Source organism: Eulemur rufifrons, chromosome 15 (genome assembly GCF_041146395.1).
Source record: "Eulemur rufifrons isolate Redbay chromosome 15, OSU_ERuf_1, whole genome shotgun sequence".
Lineage (NCBI taxonomy): Eukaryota > Metazoa > Chordata > Mammalia > Primates > Lemuridae > Eulemur > Eulemur rufifrons.
Window position 1 is genome coordinate 25,340,754 of NC_090997.1, and position 25,933 is coordinate 25,366,686.

At 34.0% G+C, this 25,933-nt stretch overlaps 1 protein-coding gene across 3 annotated transcripts in view; it reads right to left on the bottom strand.

Moving 5' to 3' along the window:
• KHDRBS2 (KH RNA binding domain containing, signal transduction associated 2) overlaps window positions 1-25,933 on the bottom strand; it is a 542,862-nt gene that overhangs the window by 60,798 nt on the left and 456,131 nt on the right. For all 3 annotated transcript variants that reach the window (XR_011235523.1, XM_069488012.1, XM_069488013.1), the window contains one exon: window positions 10,290-10,372. Coding sequence is in view for 2 of the 3 variants with exons in the window: in XM_069488012.1 (XP_069344113.1) it covers window positions 10,290-10,372 (83 nt within the window). In the remaining variant the exon portion in view is untranslated. The remainder of the gene's footprint in view (window positions 1-10,289; window positions 10,373-25,933) is intronic.

Consider the following 25,933-nt stretch of genomic DNA (forward strand, 5'->3'; position numbering starts at 1 on the left):
AACAGAGTGAGACTCTGTCTCAAAAAAAAAAAAAAAAAGAATTCGTATTCAAAAAGGTAGTTCAAAACTAATAATAAGAGGCCTGAATAACAAGGTGAAATGTCATAGAGATAAATGTACATTTCTGTGTTTAGGTTAAAAAAACTCAATTGCAAAGATGAAATATGGTGTTAGAACTGGCTTGACAGCAGTTCATTGAGAAAGAACCTAGGTTTCAGCTGAAAACAAGTTCAATAGAACCCAATAATGCGATGTAGCCACTTAAGAAAACCACATAGTCAGATTATGTTGAAGAGTTTTGAAGCAAGCAGCACCGGATGGCAATAGTGCCATGTCTTTGTGCCGGCCAACTCTCATCTAATATAATATAGCTCGAGATCACTGACCAAATTTTGAGATGGACACTTGAACCACTGGAATAGTTTTATTAATAGAAAAGAACTAGGATACTTGGTGAAATGGGGATCATGATATTCAAAGAAGAGTTGAAGAACACCATGTCTTATGTGGGCATTTACACTGGATAAATTTGTTACTGGTACAATAATAATGCATAACAAACAACAACAAATTGAGAGCATCATACAACAATAAGCAATTATTTAGCTCATGGGTTTTTGGTTTGGCTGGAGGTTGGTTGATCTAGGATGGGGCTGCTGGGTGTTCTGTTCCAAGCTATGGATGGAGCTGGGCTTGGCCCTTCTGGGCTCCACATGTGTTCATTCTGGAGCACGGATTAAGTGAAGAACAGCTATAATGGCAAGAAGGCAAGTGGGAATCACACAGACCTCATAAGGCCTAAGTTTAGAAGTGACATTATTATATTAGTCTAAGCAAGATACATGACAGTAAGAATTTGGGAGAATATACTCTGTCCCCTTTTTCAGAGGAACTGGAAAATCACACAGCAAAGGGCATGAATGCAAGGAGGGGTGAAGAGTTGTAACCAAGGATGCTCTACCACACTCTGGATCTGTTATTGATAGAGGGGAATTATTTTCTTTAAGAAAGGCTGATATATGGGAGACAAAAACAAGCTAGATTTATTTCTATGTAGATTCACAGGGCAGAGCAGAGACCAATGTGTATAAATGGAGATTACAGAGAAGTAGATGTTACTTCAGTTTAAGAATTTCCTAATAAGTCAAGGTGTTTAAAAACGGTATAAAGTATTTGGGAAACAATATAGTATTAGTACAAAGGGCCCATTCTTTGGAATTGGACAGAAACTATTCTAGTTTAGAATTTGGACCTTTTACTTATTAAGCTATAAAGTGCTGATAATAGGAAACATTCTTAGTCCTGTTTCTTTATCTGTAACATGAGGATAAAACTATCTACCTCATTAGATAATGTTTGTAAAATACCTAATATAGGCTTCTGGCACAAAGCAAATGCTCAGTATTAGGCCTATTATTACTATTATTAGAAATTTACTACTTTTGGAAATGTTCCTGTTCTCTGTCTAGCCCTTCAGACTTCTCTTTTGCTCCTTTCACACATTTCCTATAATTTAATTTTACTGAATATTATGTAATACAAGTCCACAATTATTTATCCTCAGACTCCAAATACAAAAGCCCTGAAACCAAAAGTGTTTTTCTTAAATTGGGTATCTAAAATAATTAGGCAACAAAATTATGACCTAAATTGATAGGAAGCTATGTATGTATATCTTGCTTAGTGTAATTATTCACATATTCAATACAATAATATTAATATGTATTTTTGGCCCAGATGTCACTGGGGGTGATATACAATATACAGTATATGCATTGTATTGCCTTTCTAAAATACAAACAATTCTGCCTATGAAATATCTGGTCCACAGGATTTCAACTATAAGATTATGAACCTATAATTTTATCATATTTGGTCACTATTCTATTTCTGGCACCTAGCAAATATCAAACTCTTGATAAATACTAACTTAATGAAACAGCAAAAGAAGATGTTGAGGGTATTACAAAGGGAATTCTAATTATGGAAAATGAATACTATCTCCATCTTCTTTTAACTCTATCCCACATTCCTCCCAGGTAAATTCTATTCCCTTTTCTGAGGTCTTCCCAGGATATAATGTGAGTCTTGGTTTTGTTTTACCAACTCTATAGTTTAAAGATCACATAGACCCATCTTTCCCATTTTGACCATAGTGTCAGAAGAAAAATATCTCCCTTCTCTCATTACCTGTGTGCAAGTGCAAAACGGCAAGACCTGGAGGTTGTTTTTTTTTTTTAAAAAATATGCAAATTGACTTAGAAACCAAAAAAACAATGAAAGCACAGAAAGATTGTTCAGGAGAGCAATGGAAGAGGTACTAGTGGAGAACTTGACCTTGGATGACCAAATCGGCCTGTTACAGAAAAAAGATGATCGTGATTGTCTCCAAAGATGAATTTGGCTTTACCAACTTCTTGGCGAGATAAGAACCTCAAACTCTATGCAAATATCAACTCTTTCTTATTTTTGAGTGCTGTATTTAAGTTTTCTTGTTTCCTTCCTATTACTCCAACTAAATGCCCTACTATTCCCGAATATCTTATAATCTGATCCTCCTGAAGGACAGGTACTTCCTTAATAATAAATCATATTCTGATTTTTTTGCCTTTGCTCCTGTTGATGCCCTTGCCTGGATAAAAATTACTTACTAGTCAAATCTCAGTTTGGCATCAGCTCTTATGGGAAGCCTGCTGTTTTCTCTTAACCCTCCACTTAGCCTCCAACATTCTTTTATATCCTCTAGGACATCCTTCTAGCATAGTACTTATCACATGCTATGTATTTATTTGAATGTCTGTCTTATCCCCTAATTGTTCACAAATAGTCCCCTGGATTTTAGGACATCCTTCACAGACCACAGTGTCCTCAAATAGCTGTTCTGAAGGACTACTTGTTACTATGCCCCGGAAGCATTTTCTGTATACTGAATTCTCCATCCTGACTATTTGGTACAGAGCAGAATTTAGAAAACCATGACCATGACTATCTATAGATAAGTTTGGTTCAATTGCCAAAGTGTTTAATTTCTTTAAATTAGTTGCCAACATCTAAAAATCAGGGTATTGCACTGAAAAACTGATGCAGCAGGTTATATATTCCAAAAATTATCTAAACGATATTTTCCATCCTTGAATTATGCCAGTCACCCATTAACTGGTAAGGTCTAATATTCCTCGTCTTGAATCTGGATGGACTTATGACTTGTTTGTAACTAACAGAATGAGGCTAATTCATAAAAAGCAGTGCTGCCTCTGCTTTGTTCTTTGGGACACTCATATCTGGTGTCCTGAGCTGTCAGGCTTTGAGGAAGCCTAAGTGACATGGAAAGCGCTATATGAGTGTTCCAAACAACAGCCCTAATTAAAGTACCAGCATTAACTGCTAGATATGATAGGAGGATTCTTTGGATGATTCCAGCCCCCAATTGTGGAGTCTCCCTTGGTTTCTGAGCCCTCCCGGCTGAAGCCTCAGATATAGTAGAACAGGACCAAGTCACTCTTGTGCCTTGTTAAAATTTCTGATGCACAAAATCCATGAGCATAGTAAAAATGGTTGTTTTATACCACTGGGCTTTGAGGTCATTTCTTATGCAGAAATAGTAACTGTAAAACCTAGATTTCTGGCTTTTCTTGGGGAGAAAAAAAAGAACCAGTACTACTGCCCCTCCCTCCCCCCGGCTTTATTACATAGACTGCATGGCCACAATATCCTAAAGGTGAAAAAAAGATAGCTGCTTTAGATAGGGCTCATACCTTCTAGTTTGCCAGTCTCCACCACTCCTTATTGTATACATTTACAAGCACATACATTCATGAAACTTCCTGACCCCTTAAGTGTATGGCTTATATGTTAAATTTGTTTGTTTGTTTCTTTTTTTTTTTTTTTTTGGTGGAGCTATGCTTCCCCTCACCTACCATTGAAACCAGAATTTCACTTTAGGCTTCTTATCTGGCCTTAATGCTAGACGTTTTGCCACACATCAGGTTTTTTGAGAGTTTAAGGTGATCTAACACTTCCCATTACTGAAGCTCTGATTATGTATGTATTACCAGGTTTTCCCAATATCATCTTATTTCCTGCAGCATGTCTCCAATTCTAAACTAATCTGGTGAGGAGAAATGGCTGACATATTGACATGTCTTGATTTCAATAAATGATTAAGCAGGTTTTAGTTCCTAACCGGGACACTGCCTTAGGTCCTCTTGGGAGACTTGTCATTCATATGGGGAAATGTTTTTTTTTCCTGGGGAAAATGGTTTTTCTAACTCTTCTTATTAGAGTTTCATAAAAAGTACTTTAATGGTATATTTTTAAATAGAAATTGACTACTTAGGTGAGTAGTTGTTATCATAGAAATTAACTTTAAATTAATAAAAAAAAATCAACAAATATAATGAATAATTTAAGGAAACACATTGTTTCCTTCCTAAAACTCATAGCAATTATTCTAAGTGCCTAAAATATATGTGTCAAGTAAGGACTAAAAAAGAAAAAAACTAATGTGTATCAAGAGCTGGAGTCTCCTTTTGTTAAGGTAAATGTAAACATATCAAATCTACTGTTTATGCATGCAAAGGTCTGTAGATGGCAGGAAAATACAACTAAATTGTAGAATAACTGTGGGAAAATACCTCAAATCCAATAACCTTATGTAAATTCAATCTCGTCATTGACTATAGCATTGAGACATAAGAGGATTGAATTACAAAATGAGGGTGAGTCACTTTACAGTGAACAGTGCTACTTAAATGAATAGGACAAGCTGTTATATATTTAATATTATAACTTTTATTAAATTACTGGGTAACTACAGTGCCTCACACTTAAGTTTTCACTGGAAGGGTTTCTGTAGACTCAGTATCAAATACAAGGGTTCACATCAAATCAATAGCCTAAGAAAATAGTTAAATAATTTAATTTTTTTTCTTGCTTAGAAGTGTCCTTTGATCAGAACTTTTTGAAAAGCATGCAAATAACTCCCTACATTTTTATTACATTAAATGCATATTGTCTCTGGACTATTTAGATACATAGCAAAAGTCTGAATTAATTCAGATTTTCAGGTAGTATTTGTTACTCTTTATGTCTAAGACTCTGAACTTAGCAGACATGGGTTCAAATCCAACACTCCCTACTTCAATGTACTTGGAAAAAGTTACTTAACATTTCTAAAATTCAATTTTTCTTTATACAAAAGAGAGGAAAATTCCCTGCCTCATGTGTTGTTGCAAGGATTAAATGAGATAAAACACCTCTAAACACTTAGCATAGTAGCTAGCACAAAACTATTGTTAACTATTATAAACCATTAGTTCTAAGCAGCCTCTGAACAACAAAGCAGTGGTACCCACCTGTAGGCTCTGACCCTTGAGGAGCTAGAAAGTTGTGCAAGGGATGTGAGAACCCATTTGTCCACCAAATGTATATTTGTATGTTCACTGTATATTCTGATTTTTTTTTTTTTAGTATATAAATGCTTTCTCATAAATAAAATACAAATTCATTTAAAGGCATTACTGATTCCCTAACACTTCCATGTCATTATTTATATCTTCAAGCAGTTGACACTAATATATACAATTACTAGTTGCTGGAGTGTTATACAAATTTTGGATATTGTGCTGGGTCTCTTCTATTTGCCTTCCCACTTTCGTTCTCCCCTCCAGCCTGCTCTCTACCTGGTGAATGATGCATGGCAGCGCCATCTATTGGATCTCCTGCCCGCTGCTTCCTAAAGAGTCCAGCCAATGGGAACAATGGTAAGCAGCTGGAGGGAGGGAGGAGAGTGAGGTCAGGGGTACTATTTGTGGTAAGAGAGCACTTCACTCTAGGGATAGTCTGCCACTGAATATAGCCCCCTTTTAAACTCTCCTCAAATTATTCTAATTGAAGAGTATCATTTTCTTCCCCGTATCTGTGGGCCCTGACAGTTGCAGATATTCAAAAAGGATGTTCATTCTAGAAAACTTTGACAACTACTGCCATATATTTCAGAGGTAGATTCACCTTTTTCCTCCTAGCACATTCCTTTAATAATCTACAAAAGGGCACCTTCTTTTCCTAGATTGTGGGAGTGCCTCACCTGATTTGTGCTTCAAGGAAAGCAAAGGCTTTCATTTTAAAGTTAAAAATTTACACGGGAAAATTATATGTCTTTAACATTGCATATCCAAATAAAATAATATTACTGTTAGAATTAAAGATCAGAACTGGTCTTCTGACTTTTCTTTGCAATGGGGCCATTTGTATGGAAGTAAATAAAAGTTACTTTTTTCTGTATGTATGATTTCGTTTGGTATAGATTCTTTTCTAAACTTTGGTCATTGTGAAATGTCAGCCAAACCTTGTGAATTTACCTGATATCAAAAGGTGGATCTCTGAAAATGTTAATGCCTTTAAGGAGTACATAAAAAAAATAGAGTATCAGAACATGAATAGAATTTAAACGTTTGGTCCAATTAAAGGTGTTAATCACAGGATATAACTTGTCTTAAGCCAAAGACTTCAAGTAAGTGAGTTCCCCTGGAAACTGCAACACTGGTCCTGAAATCTGAAGCTTGAATAGTAAACTCATCAATCTCTTTCTTTACTTTCTCTCTTCACAGACACAGAGCAAGAGAAAAAGATGGTCAGAAACTCCTCATTTCATCTTTACCAGCCATTAATATGTCATTCAGTTAAGCTGCCTCCGGAGGAATCTTCAGTGAAGTACCTTTTCTGATCCATTTGAAATTTTCCATAACTAATGATACCTTACAAGATAACTGGGGATTAATTAAAGCTGTTATAGCTCCTGAACTCCAGGTGAACCTTTGTAGGGTTGTTACCTTGTGAACTTCCCCAGAATCCCTATTGAGGATGATATAATTATTCCATTTAGGCACCTGCCAGATTCTACTTTATCATCTTCACAAATTCTGTGTTCACTTGTGCTAACTAGTCAATTAAAGACCATTTTCTCTAAAGATTTTTATCTATTATTTCAGTTCCGCTAAGTCACACATATTCTATTGTTTTATCTTCAAGACTATAAATCAGCATTCCTTCTGATTTTGAACTCAACAATGCCAAAATAATATTCATACTGTTTGTAAATGCTGGAGTTTTATGCTCATATATTTCTCTTTATTTTACTTCTTTAGAAAACATTTCCTTTCATCAATCCAACTCTTACATTTCTTGTCCAACTAAAATGCCACCACTTGGAAAAAAACAATACTAGACTGATTCTTGTAGGAAATGAACTTTCTCTATCTCCTAATTCCTAATACTTGATTAACCTCTCATTGTTCAACTTGTATTTGTTTAAACATATATATATTATATATATATGCCACTTGCAAATGACTCTTCAAACAAATTATTCAAAGCAAGTATATTAAAATATATTTAAAAATTAAACAATATGTATTGTCACTGTATGGTTAGTATACTATTGAACACAATCACTTAAAAGCACTTATTTAACTGAACTGTTAGTCTTACTCTCTGCCAGTATAGTTGGAACAATAGAAATAATCTAAAAGTAGGGATTAAATATATTATTTAATAAATACTCTAGTGTTTATCCATTTCTATTATAAATTAGTATTATATTAAAAAATTCTTCCTCACAGAATTTCTTGAAAACAATAGTTCACTCACTAATGCATTTATTTATTTTTCACTCATTCATACAAAAAAATCTTTACTGAGAACCTCTAGTGCTCCAGAGACTCTGCTAGTATTGAGGGTATGATTTTGACCAAAATAGACATTTTATAATTACTTTATTATTATGTAATGATTGTAATATATAACATTAGTATCATTGCAACTTATTTCATGACTTTTTTTGGTCCCTTCTGGTTTAGCACTAAATTATCTGAGAATCATATACGTATTTTACCAGTAAATGTTAGACATACAATTCTGAATTTTGTATTCTCTTTAAGGAATGAGGCTCTTATTTTGTATCCTCATAGCGTAGAATATATTAGGCCTGACATTCATGTACTCAACAATCATCCTTTCAGCACACACCCCATGAAAGACCCAATGCCTAGTATTGTGAGGGATATGAGGATGTATCAGACAAGGATTTGGGGCAAGTAGTAAGGATTTAAGTGCCATGTATACAAATAATCCCAATGTAAGCCAGAGAAAGTATATAGAAAAGTAAAGATGTGGTGGTATTGGAATTCAGGACAGAAATCAATCATTCCCAAACAAAAGGTTAAGGTAAGACTTTTTGGAAGAATTGGCTTTTGAGCTAAGTCTGGAAGAAAGGGAAGAATTTGGCCATAAAAAATTTAATGGATAGGAAAAGGGAAGGAGAATGCAGCAGAAGTGCATAGAAAATGTCCTTTTCCATACAAATTATGCTTTATGAAAAGAAGATAAAACATTTTTTCTCAAAATTATTCTGTATTACTTTTTATAAATAAATTTGTTCAATAATTATAGTAGTCACTTTTCAAATATTCACAGATAAATTATCCTACTCCTGTATTTTTCTTCATCTTTATCTCTTAAGGTCACTTAAGTCCATTTAATATCACCAAAAGAAAGACACAGAATGTCCCTCATTTTCATAAAATTATTCCAAAATCTCTATGATCTAAATGTAGCTTTACAGAGCTAAATCAAGAAATTATTTTAGTCCATTCTAACTGTGTTTGTAGTGTGTGGTAGTTATGTTTTCTATCTAAGATTTCTGAAGCAAGTTATAGAAGTCTGTTATCACTATTTTATGTATTAACATGTAATGATGAACTAACAACTTGATTGAAAATACTAACAAATGTTTTAAATATGTAGCCAATTTGCACACAATACTCTGCTCAGTGTCTATGGTGTAATACAAAACTTTCCCACGTCCTAAATATCTGTGCTGTGTTCCAATATGTAATTGGAATTATTCAGATATTATCCATAGCAGAAGCTCTTGGTTCATAATGGCTTCTCTATATAACCTATTACAAATTAACCAATTACTTGATGTTGAAGGTGGTTATTTCCACAGTGGTATCTTAATTCATATTTAGCTTTAAACGTAACAGTTCACACTCACCTTTTTCTTAATTGCCCACAGTATTCTTCCTAAACAAAATTTCCCTTCACTCCTTTCATTATATTGTCCCTTGGGCCATTGGAAAATCAAAACTTCTGTATATGTAGATTTCTTCTACTCTATAATGACCTTAAAGTTGTTTCTTTCTTTGCCCCCTCCTGTTCCTCAAATATTACTTAATAACTCTTAAAGGAGACTTGTTAGTTAAGTCTCCTTGTGTGTAAATAAAATTGGACAATAAATTATCAATGCTATAATGATTTTGCAACAATTAGTTCCATTGTCTTCTGTCAATCACATAAAGAGGAGAATCACTTAACTATCACATGGACTCCTTCTATTTTCCTATGAAATTTGTAACTGGTTTTTAGAAAAATCTTAGATGATTCAGTATTCTAAAAGTCCATTTGTTTTACACAATTTTATTCAGAATTGCCAAAAAATGAAAGCCAAACTCAAATGGCTACATATTACATTACTTCTACTTATATGACATTATAGAAAAGGCAAGACTGTGATGACAGAAAACAGATGGTGATTTCTAGGGCCTGGGTGATGAAAATGCATTATATCTTAATTTTGAGGGTGGTTACACAGTTTGCATTTGCCAAACTCATACAACTTTAAAGGGATAAATTTTATCATATGTAAATAACACCTCAATAAATCTGACTTTGAAGAATTAAAAATTCATTAATATCACAGATTTTGAGTCAATCTAAAGATTATGTACATATATATTTTTTCAACAATCTTTAAGACATCCATCAAGAAAGTAAAGGAATTCTTGGTTTCATAAGATGTTTTAAGAATTTCCCTCTTTGCAGAGTACCAATAGTATTTTCCTATCTTTTGTTTTACAAATTACGTTTTAGAAAATAAAACCATATTGCTTTGCTTTTATCATTGTCTTAACTACAAGTTTACTAAAAAAAAAATAAAACTCTAAAAATAAGAGTATTTAATTAAATACCAGCTCGTTTAATGAGTTCATGGTTTATGATAATCATCTGGTCTCAGAATGACACACTACTATTTCAGTGTTTGCAATTGCAAGATTATTATATTTTACCTCTCACAGTCTAGTAAGCAACTTAATAATTCAGAAAGATAATGGAAAAAAAATCACTGCTAGAAACTCTCACATAATATAACTGATATTCAGATTCAAGAAACAAAATAGCAGGATTAGAGATAATCCTAAAAAGGATGCTTTAGACAGCAAATGCCTTACCTTTGCGTTTGGGTCGCATAGCTATTATCATAAGCCTCATATGTTGGGTCCTCATATTCACCCCCATAGCCATCATCGTACCCCTGAGGCAGAAAATGGTAGAAAGATCTATTAGCAATCAATCTGAATAACTTTGATATCTTTTTCATTAATAAGATTTTATACAATGTGACCTTGGTTTAGTTTTATGTTTGGTTGGTGACCATATATCACATTTTACTAGATTAGCAATTCCCACATAACCTTGAATAATATTTCATGGATCAGGTATTAATGTTTGTTAATTAAAATCAGCATATCATTGAAGTAGCAACACTTACTCTAAGATTTATTTAGAGTTTTCATTAGTAATATTGAAGAAAAAATTATAATGAAGACAATTTAAGAAATTCAAAATATATTTTTCTTTTGAAAATATTTGGTTAGATAAGAACAATTGTGATACACTAATGGTGGTGCTAACATATTTGTTACAACCCCACTGGGAGTGTTTTTTCTTCTCCTAATAATAATCATAATTAAGATAGAAACTATAAAGTACAGGATTCTTAAACTGTAGCCAACTTTCAGCAAAAAAGATGGATGCATTTCTTCAAAATAAATAAATAAAAAAAGAAAGAAAGGGAAGAGGAAAGGAGAAAGGAAGGAGTGAAATAAAGACCTTTTATTTTCTTGCACATTCTATGATTTTTAAAATCTCTTAATTAAAATAATGGTGTATAGTGAGTTTTATTACCTGACTACATTAACAAAGCTGCAGCAGATTTTGTCATTGCAGCATGTGCAAGCAAGCTAGCAAGTACACACTCCAGTTATCAATCACTCTGTAAATGATTTGGTTTTATTTCCCTTTGTGGTCATTGACTTTAAACCTTAGCCATCCATCTCAATTACTCCATATTTCTGAAAAACCCGTCCAGTTTTCTGACTCCGGTGCTGGTGCATCACGTTCCCTGGAAAGCACTTCCACCTCATCCTATCAATTCATAATTTCATTTCAGAATGGAGGCTTATAAATCTCTCTTTTTTAATCTTGTTCAAAAATTTCAGCAGCAAATGTCTAGATGTGATAGTTTCCACATTAATCTTGATCAAGACTTTTGAGCCCATTTAATCCAAAGACTAATTTTCTCATCAACATAGGAAGTTTTGAAAATTTTATTTCTTCTTTTCCATCAGGTTTACTCTTTAAATAATACTATTATTTACATATTAGGGTTTCTGAATCCAACTTCCATTTCTTCTATTTTTTCATTTCATCATATTTTTTCTCTACAGCATGGAATAGTTTTTCTATTTGGCTTTTGAATACTCTAATTTGAGCCCTATTGAATTTAAAACTTTTAAAAAATTCCAAAGTTAACTTTTGTATTTATAAAAAAATTACATGCAGATTATTTAAAAATAGTACTAAAGGGTTTATGTCCCCAAACTAGTAGTTTCTTATCTTGTTCTTCTTCAACTTCCAGTGTTCTTTCAGTCTTTTCGTCTATTATTTTAGTATTTATTTTTGTGTTATTAAGTAATACAGTTAACTTAATGTTGCTTGATTTATGAATTTTAGTCATTTTCTGTTGACTGGCCATTTAGGTGGTTAAAATTCAGTTCTATTATAGAATCTTCCCCATATCTCTCCCTATGCCTATCTTCCTAATATTATTTCATAATAACTTTTTATTAAATACATAGCTACTTCCTTTTGTGTTACATGGAGACTACTTTCTGAAGAACCATAAAAACTAAACCAAGGTCACATTGCCACACGTGTCTCGTGTGGTGCAAACTTCTTTTTAAGTATCAGGCTTTTTTTGGTCATCTACCAAGATTATAAAAATATGACTTCACTCACCTTAACTTTTTATTCAGACTCAAGAGCTCTAGCTTCCAGAAAGAGGCAAAGGAGCTCTAATTTGTTTTGTTTTATTCTATTTTATTTTTGTTTGTGTCTTATAGCAAGGAGCTAGAGGAGCTGGGGGGCGGGGGGTAGATATATGTCTTCAGGGCCTCAATTTTCCTGAATTCCCTATGTTTTCCCCATTTTCATCTGTTGAAATGCTACCGATTCTTCAAGGTCAGTATAGACGATACTATCTTCAGGAAGCTTTTCCTGTTCCTACTAACCATATGGTAACTCTTAGTCCTCTGAATTCCAATAGGTTGTTGTTTTTCCTCACCATTACTTAGAATTTCTAAAAATGTACTGTATTTATTTTTCTACAATTTTCTCTCTTTGTAGAATTTAAGCTTCTGAAAAGCAAAACTATATCATAATCACTTTTTTGATGCTTTATGGTACTTAGCATAGTGTATTCCATAGAGTAGTCATTCAATAAATATATATTGAATTGTTAACTTAGCACAAAGGAGACCATTCTCATCCAGAACAGATATGGATTGACATAAATTAATCACCACTAAAAGACAACTATTTCAAATGTTAAGTATATAGTACTATTGTATCTATTTATGAAGAATAGATTTACTATTTGGTTTGGGAAGATTATTTCATTTTACTTCTGCACTTCTACACTTTTTAAATGTTACACAGAAAATCCACAAAATAGATAGAAATCTTTCCTGTTAGGCTACAATTTCATGAAGTATATAATGCAATGGCTCCCAAATAATTATACTTACTGTAAAAGAGAAAGTAAATGTGAATACATGTACATAATCAATTTTTGTTTTCTAATACTTGTATTTTTGAAAACCATCTTTTTAATAAGAAATATTTATAAACATAAATATTTCTAAATGCATATGTATGTTTATAAATGTTTGTAAGCATATAATACTACAAAAAAGTAAACTACCATTAGACCACAGTCACCAAATAGAAAGCATCACAATGTTTAAGATGCCAACACTGTAACCTAAATGTCAAAAACAAACCATAAATTATTCATGAGTATATCCTCATTGCATAGATCACATAATTTTCCTAATGCTAACAGGAGAGGGAGTGGGTGGCTTTCTGAAGAAGAGGGAGGAAAGCAAGAGTGTACTGAAACCTGGGGTAGGGAAAGATAATAGCATAGCCATGAAGGGTGTGGACTTTGGCTTTACTCTACCTGAATCAAACCCTGGATCTTCACAAGATTCCCATATGTGGAACCTTGGCCAAGGGTTTAACTGTTCTGTACTTCAGTTTCCTCATTTGTAAAATAAGAATATCACCAACCTCATAAATATTTTATAGGAATTTAACCACATAGTACTGTACCTGTAAAGCACACACACAATGTCTGACATAGAGTGATTGCTCAGTAACTATTCACCATTATGGAGAATTAAGCAGGCTTTGAAGAACATGTTATTTTTATGCATACTTCAGAGACAGCATGAAACTCTTGAAAGAGGAATAAAATTTAGGAAAAAAAGGCAGAGAGCCAGAGAATTCTGATCTATTCTGAAATTTTATCAAGAGTTAGGCCCACCTCCTTTCTTGAGAATTTGGAATTAGGACTGAGATTCTGGTTCAGTTTAGGTTCATTTATTTATTCATTCATTCATTTCATAAACATCTGTTGAACACTTACTACATGCTAGGCACTGCGTTAGGAGCTAGAAATTTGGCAATAAAAAAAAAAGAAAGAAAGAAAAGTAAAGAAAAACTGGGAGAATTATATGGATCTGCAGTCTCCAACTATCTGGGCCACAGTCCAAGGTCCATACCTGTTAGGAACTGGACTGCAGTACCAACTAAGCTCTGCACCCCACCTCCCCAGTCTGTGGAAAAATTATCTTCCATGAAACTTAGGAACCCCAGGCACAGAAGGAGGTGAGCAGTGGGTGAGTGGCAGGCAAGCAAACAAAGCTTCATCTGTCATCTGTATTTACAGCCCTTCCCCATCTATGGCATCACTGCCTGAGCTTCGCCTCCCCAACTGAGCTCTGCCTCCCATGCCCAAAAAAGATTGGGGGCCACTGATGAAAGTTCTATTACAAAGAAGGTCTATACCTACAAATAGGAAATGGAGCAGTTAGGCCGGAGTTCTGTGGATGTTTTGCAAAAGATGCCCTTCCTTTGTTTTTCTAGGCCTAGAGATGAAGTGCTGGCAATAAGGTCCTGGAGGAAAAGGAAACATACTGAGATGTAGGGAAAAGTAATGGCTACTGACCAGAGATCCCTCAGACACAGTTGAGAACAACTAGCTGGTCCTGACATACTAATTTTTAAAAAAATTTCAGAATATTACAGGGGTACACATGTTTTGGTTACATAACTTGCTTTTGTACAGTTTGAGTCAAACTTTTAAGTATGTACTTCACCCAGATAGCATGCATTGTACCCTTTTGGTGTGAATTTATCCATCCCCTCCTCACCCCTCCCACCTATTTGACTTCCGTATGTGCACATAAGTGTTGGTTGATGAGTTCCAATTTAGTATTGAGTTCATGTGGTACATGTTTTTCCATTCTTGTGGTACTTCACTTAGAAGAATGGTCTCCAGTTCCATCTAGGTTGTTACAAAAGATACTAGATCACCTTTTTTTTTTTTTATGGCTGAGTAGTAATCCATGGTATACACTTACCACATCTTATTAATCTAGTCATGTATTGATGGGCATTTGGGTTGTGTCCACATCTTTATAATTATGAATTGTGTTGCTATAAACATTTGAGTGCAAGTGTCTTTTTTATAAAATGTCTTTTTTTTTCTTTGGGTAAATACCTAGTAGCAGGATTGCTGGATCAAACGGTAGGTCTAGTTTTAGTTCTTTGAGGTATCTCCATACTACTTTCCATAGAGGTTGTACTAGTTTTGCAGTCCCACCAACAGTAGATTAGTGTTCCTTTCTCTCTGCATCCACACCAGCATCTGTTGTTTGGGACTTTTTGAATAAGAGCCATTCTCACTGGAGTTAGGTGAGATCTCATTGTTGTTTTGATTTGCATTTCCCTGATGATTAGAGATGTTGAGAATTTTTTCATGTGTCAGGAGGCATCACTTTACCAGACTTCAAGCTACACTACAAGGCTATAGTAACCAAACTAACATGGTACTGGCACAAAAACAGAGACATGGATCTATGAATTGGAACAGAGAACCTAGATATGAAACCATCCTCATATTGCCATCTGATCTTTGACAAAGCAGACAAAAACATACACTGGGGAAAAGAATACTTATTCAATAAATAATGCTGATAAAATGGGATAGCCACATGTAGAAGACTGAAACAGGATTCACACCTCTCACCACCCACAACAATTAATTTATGATGGATAATAGATTTAAACTTAAGGCAGGAAACTATAAGAATTCTGGAAGAAAATGTTGGAAAAACTCTTATAGATAGTGGCCTAGGCAAAAAAATTACGAAGAAGACCCCAAAAGTAATCATAGAGGCAACAAAAATAAATAAATGGTACCTGATCAAATTAAAAAGCTTCTGCACAGCAAAGGACACAATCAATAATGCAAATAGATAACCTACAGAATGGGAGAAAATATTTGCATGCTATACATATGATAAAGGGCTGATAACCAGAATCTACAAAGAACCCAAGCAAACCAACAAGAAAAAAATCAAACAACCCCATTAGAATGTGGACAAAAGACATGAAGAAAACTTTTCAAATGAAGATAGACGAATGGCCAACAAACACCTGATACATTAATTAAAGTCACAGGATTACCAGAGTTTGTGGGACTTCCTGAAGAACCTGAAAATTCTTAAGAATTAGGGAAGGGTAAAAAAAGGACATGGAATATTTTACATAACACAGTTTTTGCTAAGTCCAACAAAGTTCTAGGAAAGGGGAAATAAAATTCTAGGAAAACATATTTATGTCTTGTCTTTTCCTTTCTTTTCTTCTTCTTTTTCTTCTTTTTTTTTTTTTTTAATTGAGACAGAGTCTCACTCTGTTGCCCGGGCTAGAGTGCTGTGGTGTCAGCCTAGCTAACAGAAACCTCAAACTCCTGGGCTCAAGCAATCCTCCTGCCTCAGCCTCCTGAGTAGCTGGGACTACAGGCATGTGCCACCACACCTGGCTAATGTTTTCTATTTTTAGTAGAGATGGGGTCTTGCTCTTGCTCAGGTTGGTCTTGAACTCTTGACCTCAAGTTATCCTATCTCCTCAGCCTCTCCTGTTATGTGTTTTCTTAAGACAAGTAAAAATACGGATTGTGTTGGTGATATAAATAGAAATGCTCCCTAGGAAGCCAGTCAGTATCTGCAAGGGATTCAAATTGAAAATGAATATTCAACTAAGTTAAGAAATCAAAATATAAAAACTCAAAACTTCTGAAAATAATATTTTTTCCATTTTTGCTTCATTGTTTTTGCTGTTTTCTTTGAAGAAATTACTATCTTATTATGTCCTGGACTATTATTAATAGTTTACTTCTACTGAAAAATTAAGACTACTTTATGTTACTTAAGTTATCAGAATCTCAGAACAGAATTTCCTAAAGTAGAAAGAGTACATCTGATGTGCTAGCAAAAGAAAAACTTTCTTAATCAATTAACAGTTTTAATTTTATTTTCTTCTAGCTATAGACACATGATTTGGTATCTCCCACAAAAAAAGAAAATACCCAAGGAGATATGGTTCATTCTTTTTTGGAACATGATCATGGACAATATCTCTCTTCTCTCTAAGATTTCTTCAAATGTGTGAAGTTATAAAGTCTTTAGTTTTCTATTCTTTAAGGCAAATAAGAACAGGTCCTTACAGGATCCTTATGAAACACAGTCGTGATTATTTTCTGGATCTTTGCTAAGTCCTCCATAATTTACTCAAGGTACGAGGTGAAGTATAAGCCTAAAATGAAAGCCTAAGCAATAATGAAAGAAGACAGTTTCCATGTAGTTTCCTATAAATTATAGATCACTTTATGTATTTGAGAATTTGGGCAAAGCAACATATAGGATGGATACATATATTACTATTAATATAAACACATAGCAGTACAAAGCCAGTTCTTTTCAAATTTATTCTGGAAAATGTATTTTTTGCCTTTAATATGCCTACTAATTTCTCAACTTAAAGAGGTCATTGACTTAAATACTGATTCTTGAACTATAATGTCTATACCAGTTTTGGGTTGTCAAATCTAAATAATATTGGGTTTGCACATAAGCTCAAAATAATAGCAATTCATCAGACCTTTCATTAATCACTGAATTACCTGTTATCCAGACATTAGACATAAAAGAAGATTAAGACATAAATCCCGTCTTGAGAAGTTCTTATCCAGTGGTGTTCTAGTAAATGCTTAATAATTGCCTCTTCAAAAAAAGTATGCATATGTGTCTATATGCATATGTACATATAAATTCATTATACATTCTACTGAAATAAAGCACACAATTTACAAATAAAATATAGAATTTATTACAAATTCTATACACATATAACTTCACTGTGTCTTGCATAATTCAATGTTTTTATAATTTTATTGTCACAATAATTCCCAATAAATCACAGCACAATTAAATACTTGATTACTATCCAATTTAGCAAAGAAGATGGTCACGTTATGGATAAACATGTATGGTTCTGATAGGAATGTCATTTGACATTTTCATTATGTTGATCAGTAAAATAAAAGTGAAATCTCAAATATGTATGTCAGAATTTTACTTGTTTGTTAGTGACAGAAGCAACTTTCTTCTGAATTAGACAATGGTTTTCACATATTGGAAAAATATTCCTCAATTTTGTGTTCTATTTGCAATGTAAAGGCTATTAACATAACACACTTTTAAATCTGCATTATTAACATTTTCTCAATAGCTTTCTTAAGTCTAGATAATTAACTAAATAAAAAGGCAAGTCCTGGTTTTTAGCAATTGCCAACATCTGTGGTGTAAAAAATCAACTGTGGTTGATTTCAAGCTATCAACATGATGTCATTGAAAACAGATTTGAGAAGAGATGAATATTAGTACATCATTATATATAATTTCCACCATGCAGATACAATGGACATAAATAACTTAAAGAACATAAATTATAATAAAATACATTATAGTGAGTTTGTAAATGGTTACTATCTTTATTTTTAACACAATTTAAAGTTAATTCAATTTAATTGTTAATAATGGCTGTGTTTAGCAATTAATTCACAAAATTCCTAAAAATTTTACAAGGAATCTGGTGAGCCAGTACGAGTCAGTTCTGGCACACCACTGCTCTTGGCCTAATAGAGGAGATCAACAAATGTATATTCAATTGAAATATTAATGGAAAGTACTCCATTAGAGTATCTAATAGGTGCTTTGGGAGCACATTGGAGGTATGCCTAAATTGGCCTGAGGGTTTCAAGAAAAATTTCTCAGGGAAAGTCTCATTTGAGATAGGTATTTGGAGAGAAGTAAATATTACCCAGGTGAAGAAGTAGGTAAAATGAGAGCATTCCATTTCCAGGTACACCAAATGGCGAATGCATGGCATCATGAAAGAAAACACTTTCGTGAACTGCTAGTAGCTAGAGCTATTTAGGTCATTAAATATGAAATGTCCGATTTCAAATCAAAAGTGTAGTTTATTATATCCCAAACAAGAAGCGGTACAATTAATCGAAGTATGCGTCTAAACTATCCACACAGTTTTGTCATGATAACAGTAGCTCGTTTATGCCAGCAGTGAAGAAGCCTGGAGAGCGAGTGGCTATGAAATTATTAATGGTGTTTTCCACAGCTTGTTGAGAATTGAATATTTTTCCTTGCAAGAAGTGGTCCAAAGCCTGAAAGAAGTGGTAGTCAGTTGGTGCAAGGTCTGGTGAATATGGTGTATGACAGAGAGTTTCCAAGTCCAACCTCTGTAGTTTGAGCAGCATTGTTTGTGCGGTATGTGGTGGAACGTTATCTTGCAAGAGAATTGGCCTGTCTCTGTTGACCAATCTCAGCTGCTTAATCACAAGCATCCTCATCATTTCATCCAACTGGCTGCAGTACACATCCACTGTCATCAATTGACCAGGTTTCAGGAAGCTGCAGTGGATAATACTAGCACTAGACCACCAAACAGACACCATTAATTTTTTTTGATGAATATTCAATTTTGCACTGTTTTGCCACTTTATCCAACCATTGTGCCAAATGCTTGTGATTGTGAAAAAGAATCCATTTTTTCATCACACATAACGATATAATGTAGAAATGGTTTGCTTTTATGTTGTGACAGCAAAGAAAGGCAAGCATTGAGATGATTTCTCTTCTGACACTCATTTAATTGATGTGGAACCCATTTATCCAGCTTCTTTACCTTGCCAATTTGTTTCAAATGGCCCAATACTGTTGGAATAGTAATGTCATACCTTGCTGCTAATTCATGCGTAGGTTGAGATGGATGCACTTCCATTACAGCTTTCAGCGTATCATTTTCCACCTTGCTGTCAGGTCGCCCACATAGCTCATTTTCAAGATTAAAATCACCAGAATGGAACTTCTCAAACCATTGACATACTGTGTGCTCATGAGCCACATCCTTCCCAAACACTTTGTTGATATTTTGAGCTGTCTGCACTGCATTGGTTCCATGATGAAACTCATATTCAAAAATAACATGAATTTTTGACTTATCCATGGTTTCACAAAAATTGCTCTAAAAAATAATTTGAAAGATAATCACAAGCCAAAACGTGTGTTTGAAAGATTGATGAATTTGTGTCCCTTCACAATAAGAATAAAACAAGAATTGTCAAAGTGAAACGTCAGAGGTATAAACTGTCAAACTTAGAAATTAAGGAAATCGACATTTCATATTTAATAACCTAATAATTAAAGCACAAAATGCCTAACAAACAGGAGGCAGTTAGGCTGAATAAACACAGAGGGGTCAGGTCTGAAGTGTTTCTTATAACTTGGTAAGGAGTTTAATCTGTATCCAGTAGGTAAACGAGCCATTGAATGGTTTCAAGCAGTAGGATGACAAAATTTAGATCATCATTTTATAACTTTTATTTGACTCAAAAATAAAAATATCCTGGTCTTTTGGGAGTAGGCTCCATTTTTTCCACGATTTTCTTGAACATGCTAATCATAGTTACTATAAAGTTCCTGAAAGATAACTCCAACATGTGAATCACCTGTGACTTTATTTTTTCCTCTTGGTTTTTGTATATTTGATATGTTTTTTTAAAATGTCTTATAATTTTTCATTGAACTCTTAATATTTTGTATAGAAATTTGTGAAGACTTTGGATGATGGTATTTTTTTCCAAAGAGGATTAAGTGTTTTCCTGGCAGGCAATTAGAATAGCAACAGATAACCCTGATACCATTAAGAGTTGGTTTTAGGCAAATGGATATAGGGCTCAAAGCTTTGTCTGAGCTAGAGAGATAGTTCTAGTAGTTATCAATATATAGATGACAACTGAAATAACTACCACTGTGCACAGTGTCTAATGAGAAGAGAAGTTTAGTCTACACCATGTTTTACATGAACACAATGTTATATGCCCTACTTCCCCTCTAGGAAATGAGGGTACAAGCATGAGTTGTAATAAATATATTTTATATGATAAGACTCCACTCTATAAAGAAAATCAGTCTTGAATTTATCCAAAAGATATTATTTTTAGAAAGGCGTTGTAAAATCCCCAAGCCAATGAGTGTGTGTTTTTTCCCCTTAGCATTGACCTGTAAACTTTCTGGCTTAACTTTTGTGTGCATTACTAACCATAGACACAAAATGGAAAATTTTTGAAGAAAACAGAAACAAACAGAATAGGTATTAAATTGTCTCTAGATATAGCTAGAGTCTTTCTAGTCAGCATTAATTTATGGAGGCTAAGGTTTTTGAAGATTTCTTGTACATCAGAGAAAGGAATCATTACACAAAATAGTTTAGAAATGTCTCTCATTACATATTTTGGGAAATCATATGTTTCCAAAATATCGTATTATGTCATTGACAGTTTGGGTAATGTTTCTTTTGTTGTTGTTGGTGGTGGTGTTTTAAATTTACCTATTTAAAAACTTAAGTAGGACTATGGGAAATTGTCATTTTTGTAGGTCAAAAATGGTCAAATGTTGGCAATCTAATACTAATATTAGAAACTACAAAACTGCTATGTTTTTGTCAACTAAAGCAAAGCAAAAATGTTTTGTGATGCTACTAAGTTATTGTGGCTCTCAGAAGAAAAGCATTTGGAAACTTACACATCTGAAATGTCATCTTGACTCTGTTATACCCCACATTTTCTTTAAAGACTTTAAAATTTAACAGGTCTTGGTGACAGATTTAGCATTTGGTTATTATCTTTATTTTGGGTTTTGTTTTCTGTAAAAGGTCAGTGGGTATTAAAGAAAATATATAAATTAAAGGAAATAATATGAAATTTTCTAATACAATTGAGAGAAAAAGAAAATACAGTTAACCAAGCGATAATAATCAAGAACTAGAAAACTTTCTACAATAAAGCAGTTTGATTATGAGGGTTGAGATTATAAATCTGTCACCAAACACTAAAATGGTATGCACAGAAGTAATTAGCAAATGTTGACCTTTAATATTATTGAATGTAATTAATAGGTCAGATAGGAACTTGACATTTAACTTTCTTTATGAAGTGCACTTCTTATTACATAAATATGTTCCTTTCTTAACATCACAATTTAAACCATAAAATGCATGGAATGTCCACTTCATATATGAGCTCTTGTTGCTACAAAAGCACTTCATAGAAATAATTCAAATTTTATATCTAGAATCTACAAATAAACAAATCAGCAAGGAAAACACAACTTCATTAAAAAGTGGCAAAAGACACGAACAGAGTTTATTCGAAAGAAGATATGCAAATGGCCAACAGACATGAAAAAATGCTCAACATCACCAATCATGAGGGAAATAAAAATTAAAACCACAATGAAATATAATAGTACCTTACCCCTATTAGAATGGCCATTACTAAAGAATCAAAAAAAATAGATGTTGGTATGGATGTGGTGAAAAAGGAACACTCATACATTGTTGGTGGGACTGTAAATTATTACAACCTCTATGGAAAACAGTATGGAGATTCTTTGAAGAACTAAAACTAGACCTACCATTCCATCCAGCAATCCTACTACTGGGTATCTATCCAAAGGAAAAGAAGTCATTATATCAAAAAGACATCTGTACCTGAATGTTTATTGTAGCACAATTCACAATTGCAATGATAATGGAATCAACCTAAATACCCATCAATTGGTGAGTGGATAAAGAAAATGTGGCATATATACACCATGTAGTACTACTTAGCCATAAAAAGGAATGAAATAATGTCATTTGCAGCAACTTGGATGGCATTGGAGATCGTTATCCTAAATGAAGTATCATAGGAATGGAAAAATAAACACCACATGTTTTCCCTAATAAGTGGGAGCTAAATGATTGGAACACATGGTCATAAAGTAGTATAAAGAATATTGGAAACTAAGAAGGGGGAAGAATGGGAGGAGAGCGAGGGATAAAAACTTACCTATAGGGTACAATGTATAATATTCTGGTGATGGGCACACTAAAAGTCCTGACTTCAGCATGATACAATTCTTCCATGTAACAAGAACACCTGTACTCCTTAATATTTTGAAATAAAAACCATTAAAAGCAAATAAACATATGCCCAGCCATAGTGGTTCAGGCCTGTAACCCCAGCACTTTAGGAGGCCAAGGTAGGAGGTTAGCTTGAGGCCAGGAGTTTGAGACCAGCTTGGGCAACCTAGTAAGACCCCATTTCTACAAAAAAGTTCTAAAAATTAGCGAGGCATGGTGGTGTGCCTGTGGTCCCAGCTACAATTGAGGCTGAAGCAGGAGGATCACTTGAGCCCAGGAGTTGGAGGCTGTAGTGAGCTATGATCGCATCACTTCACTCTAGCCTGAGTAACATGGCAAGACTTTGTCTCATAAAAAAAAAAAAAAAAGAAAGAAAAATTTTAAAATCATAAAATTTATTAAAACAAAAACTAAACATGAGATACCTATTTTATAATAGTCAACATTAATTTGAAATGCTTCTGACAAGTAGACTCTTGGCCAAGGATTATTTATACTTACTCATATTTCTTTCCTTAAAAGTTTTATAGGACTATCTCCCTACATTTTTATCATATATTCTATCTTTGATTTTATATAGATAAATTTATTAGAAAATAGAAAAGATTTTTTTTTTTTTTTTTTTTTTTTTGAGACAGAGTCTCTCTCTGTTGCCCAGGCTAGAGTGAGTGCCGTGGCGTCAGCCTAGCTCACAGCAACCTCAAACTCCTGAGCTTAAGGGATCCTCCTGTCTCAGCCTCCTGAGTAGCTGGGACTACAGGCATGCACCACCATGCCCCGCTATTTTTTTCTATATATAATTTTAGCTGTCCATATAATTTCTTTCTATTTTTAGTAGAGATGGGATCTCGCTCTTGCTCAGGCTGGTCTCGAACTCCTGAGCTCAAACGATCCGCCCACCTCGGCCTCCCAGAGTGCTAGGATTACAGGCGTGAGCCACCGTGCCCGGCCGGGAAAAGATTTTTAATAGCATCTTCCATTTCCTTTTACCCACTGAACTAATGGCTGCCTATTATGGATTGTTGGCTGGTTTGGGATACTGCAATGGATACTTCCCAATGTGTAGCTTTTGTTACTGATGTAGGATAGTTCATTTGCCATGGGAAATTGTTGTGTGTTCAAAACCAAACAAAAGCATTAAGGGTCCACACCATCAGTGAGGAGTCACTACACCTAACAGTCTAGCTCTGCAATTAAGCAATACTTACATTTTTGGAGTTTCCTATGGAAATCAGTGAATAAGTTCAAAATAAGTGGAGGGTGTAAATTGTAGCTAGCAAACAATTTTCCTGTATGTATGAATATGTACACTCAATATGAAGGCTAGAAATTGTATGTTCCTGAAATCTAGCTTCTTCGGAACTTAAAGGCTCCCAAAGAACTACAAAACCATCTCTGACGGCCATGAATATGTAACCCAGTATTCTACACTACCAAATTAATCTCTAGGGAGGCTAATTCTAACTTTTAAAAAAACCCACTAAAATCAAATAACAAACCTCAGGAGGAACATGTGGAGGTTATGCATACATAAAGATAAAATTAATAATATTCCATTAAAGTGAAAAACATTGAGATTTATATATAACAAGCACATATTAGGAGACCAATAAGTGCCCGTATTTGAAGTGTTTATACACACAGTATTTCGTTAAGAACCTAAATCAATTCTATATGGTGTGTACTATATCTTTACACCCGTCTAACAGATTAGGAAAATAAGAAATAATTTCATGAGGCCATAGCCCACTAGGAAGGGTCCTGGCTAAAATTCAAATTCAGTTCTCTGGCACTGTTGAGTATTTAATCTCTAGTGCTTTACTAAAGGCTTAATATCATTAATGGCAAAACATAATTCTTATGACCGTTTTTAAATCATTTGACTAAGTTTGCAATAATAACAACATGCACAGTTTGAAGTTTTAGCTGTTAAAACACGTACTGAGAATATGATTAAAAAAATTTTGGGTTAATGATTTTGTATTATATTTTAAGAAGTGTTTTATCTTTAAAAGGATATATAGTCTAATGAGTATATAAAATGTCAAGAACTCTGCAGCATCTGGGATTTTCATGTACTTCTAACTTAATAAGCTAGCCTGTTACTGTTTCATGGATGCTGGCAGAAGACACGAAACTCCTGGGTCAGAAACAAAGGACTTTATTACTCACAATAAAGTAATAGCCAGAGCTTCATATTGGTTTGTCTCAGTTCCCCATGTGTGCCCCACATCCCACAGGGGCAATGCAGGAGGAGCGAAGTTAGATATGCCTCCCCCGCCCCCACCCCGGCCGGGTGGACTGTATTATAGGGGAGCGACAATGAGCTCAGGAAGTCTCTCAAGTACATAGAAGCAAATCTGCTTTTCCTTTGGGGGAGATGTTACCTCATTCCTTAATGTTGCTAACTACAACACAGTCCTGATAAATACCACAGGTAAAGAGTAGTTAGGGCCCTGTATTCTTGGCATACTCAGCCAGAAAGTGCAGGAACACTCAGGGTCCATGACGGATTGTGTCTTCCAACAAGAGATGAGCAAAACACATGAAATCTAGGAGTCCTTCAAAAGTGATTTACTATATTGAGGAAATAAGGGCAGATTAATTATATTCTTTCATTGTTTATTTGATATCTGAAAGCTAGGTCAGCAGATGACAATGTGTGCCTTTAATTTTATCTTTTCAGCAAAATTTAACATGCTTTCTTCTTTTTTTTCTATATTCCTATTGTCTCCTAGATTTCTATAACGTTTTAACCCAAGGGGAGTATTAGCTTCCAACCCTTTTCTATAAGAAGCAATAAGCATTGTCAATTGTGACATACTATTTCCTAAAAACATAGATACATATTTTTAGTGAAGATTCCCAGTTCCTACAGAATATTAACATTTTCTACCAGAACAGTTTCAAATCTGCTTCCCTTTATTGGAAACAACGACTGAAATTAATTTCCAAAGTTTCAAAACTCATTTATTTTTGGTGATGAACAATATTTAATGTGATTTAGGTTTCCAAGTAGGTAATTCCTAATCATGAACAGTTGTATTAATTTTCTGTTAGAAAGGAAACTATGTAATAAACAAAGGTACATCATAAACTCTAGATTAATAAAAATAATAAAATTTTGTGCTTATTGGGGACAGAG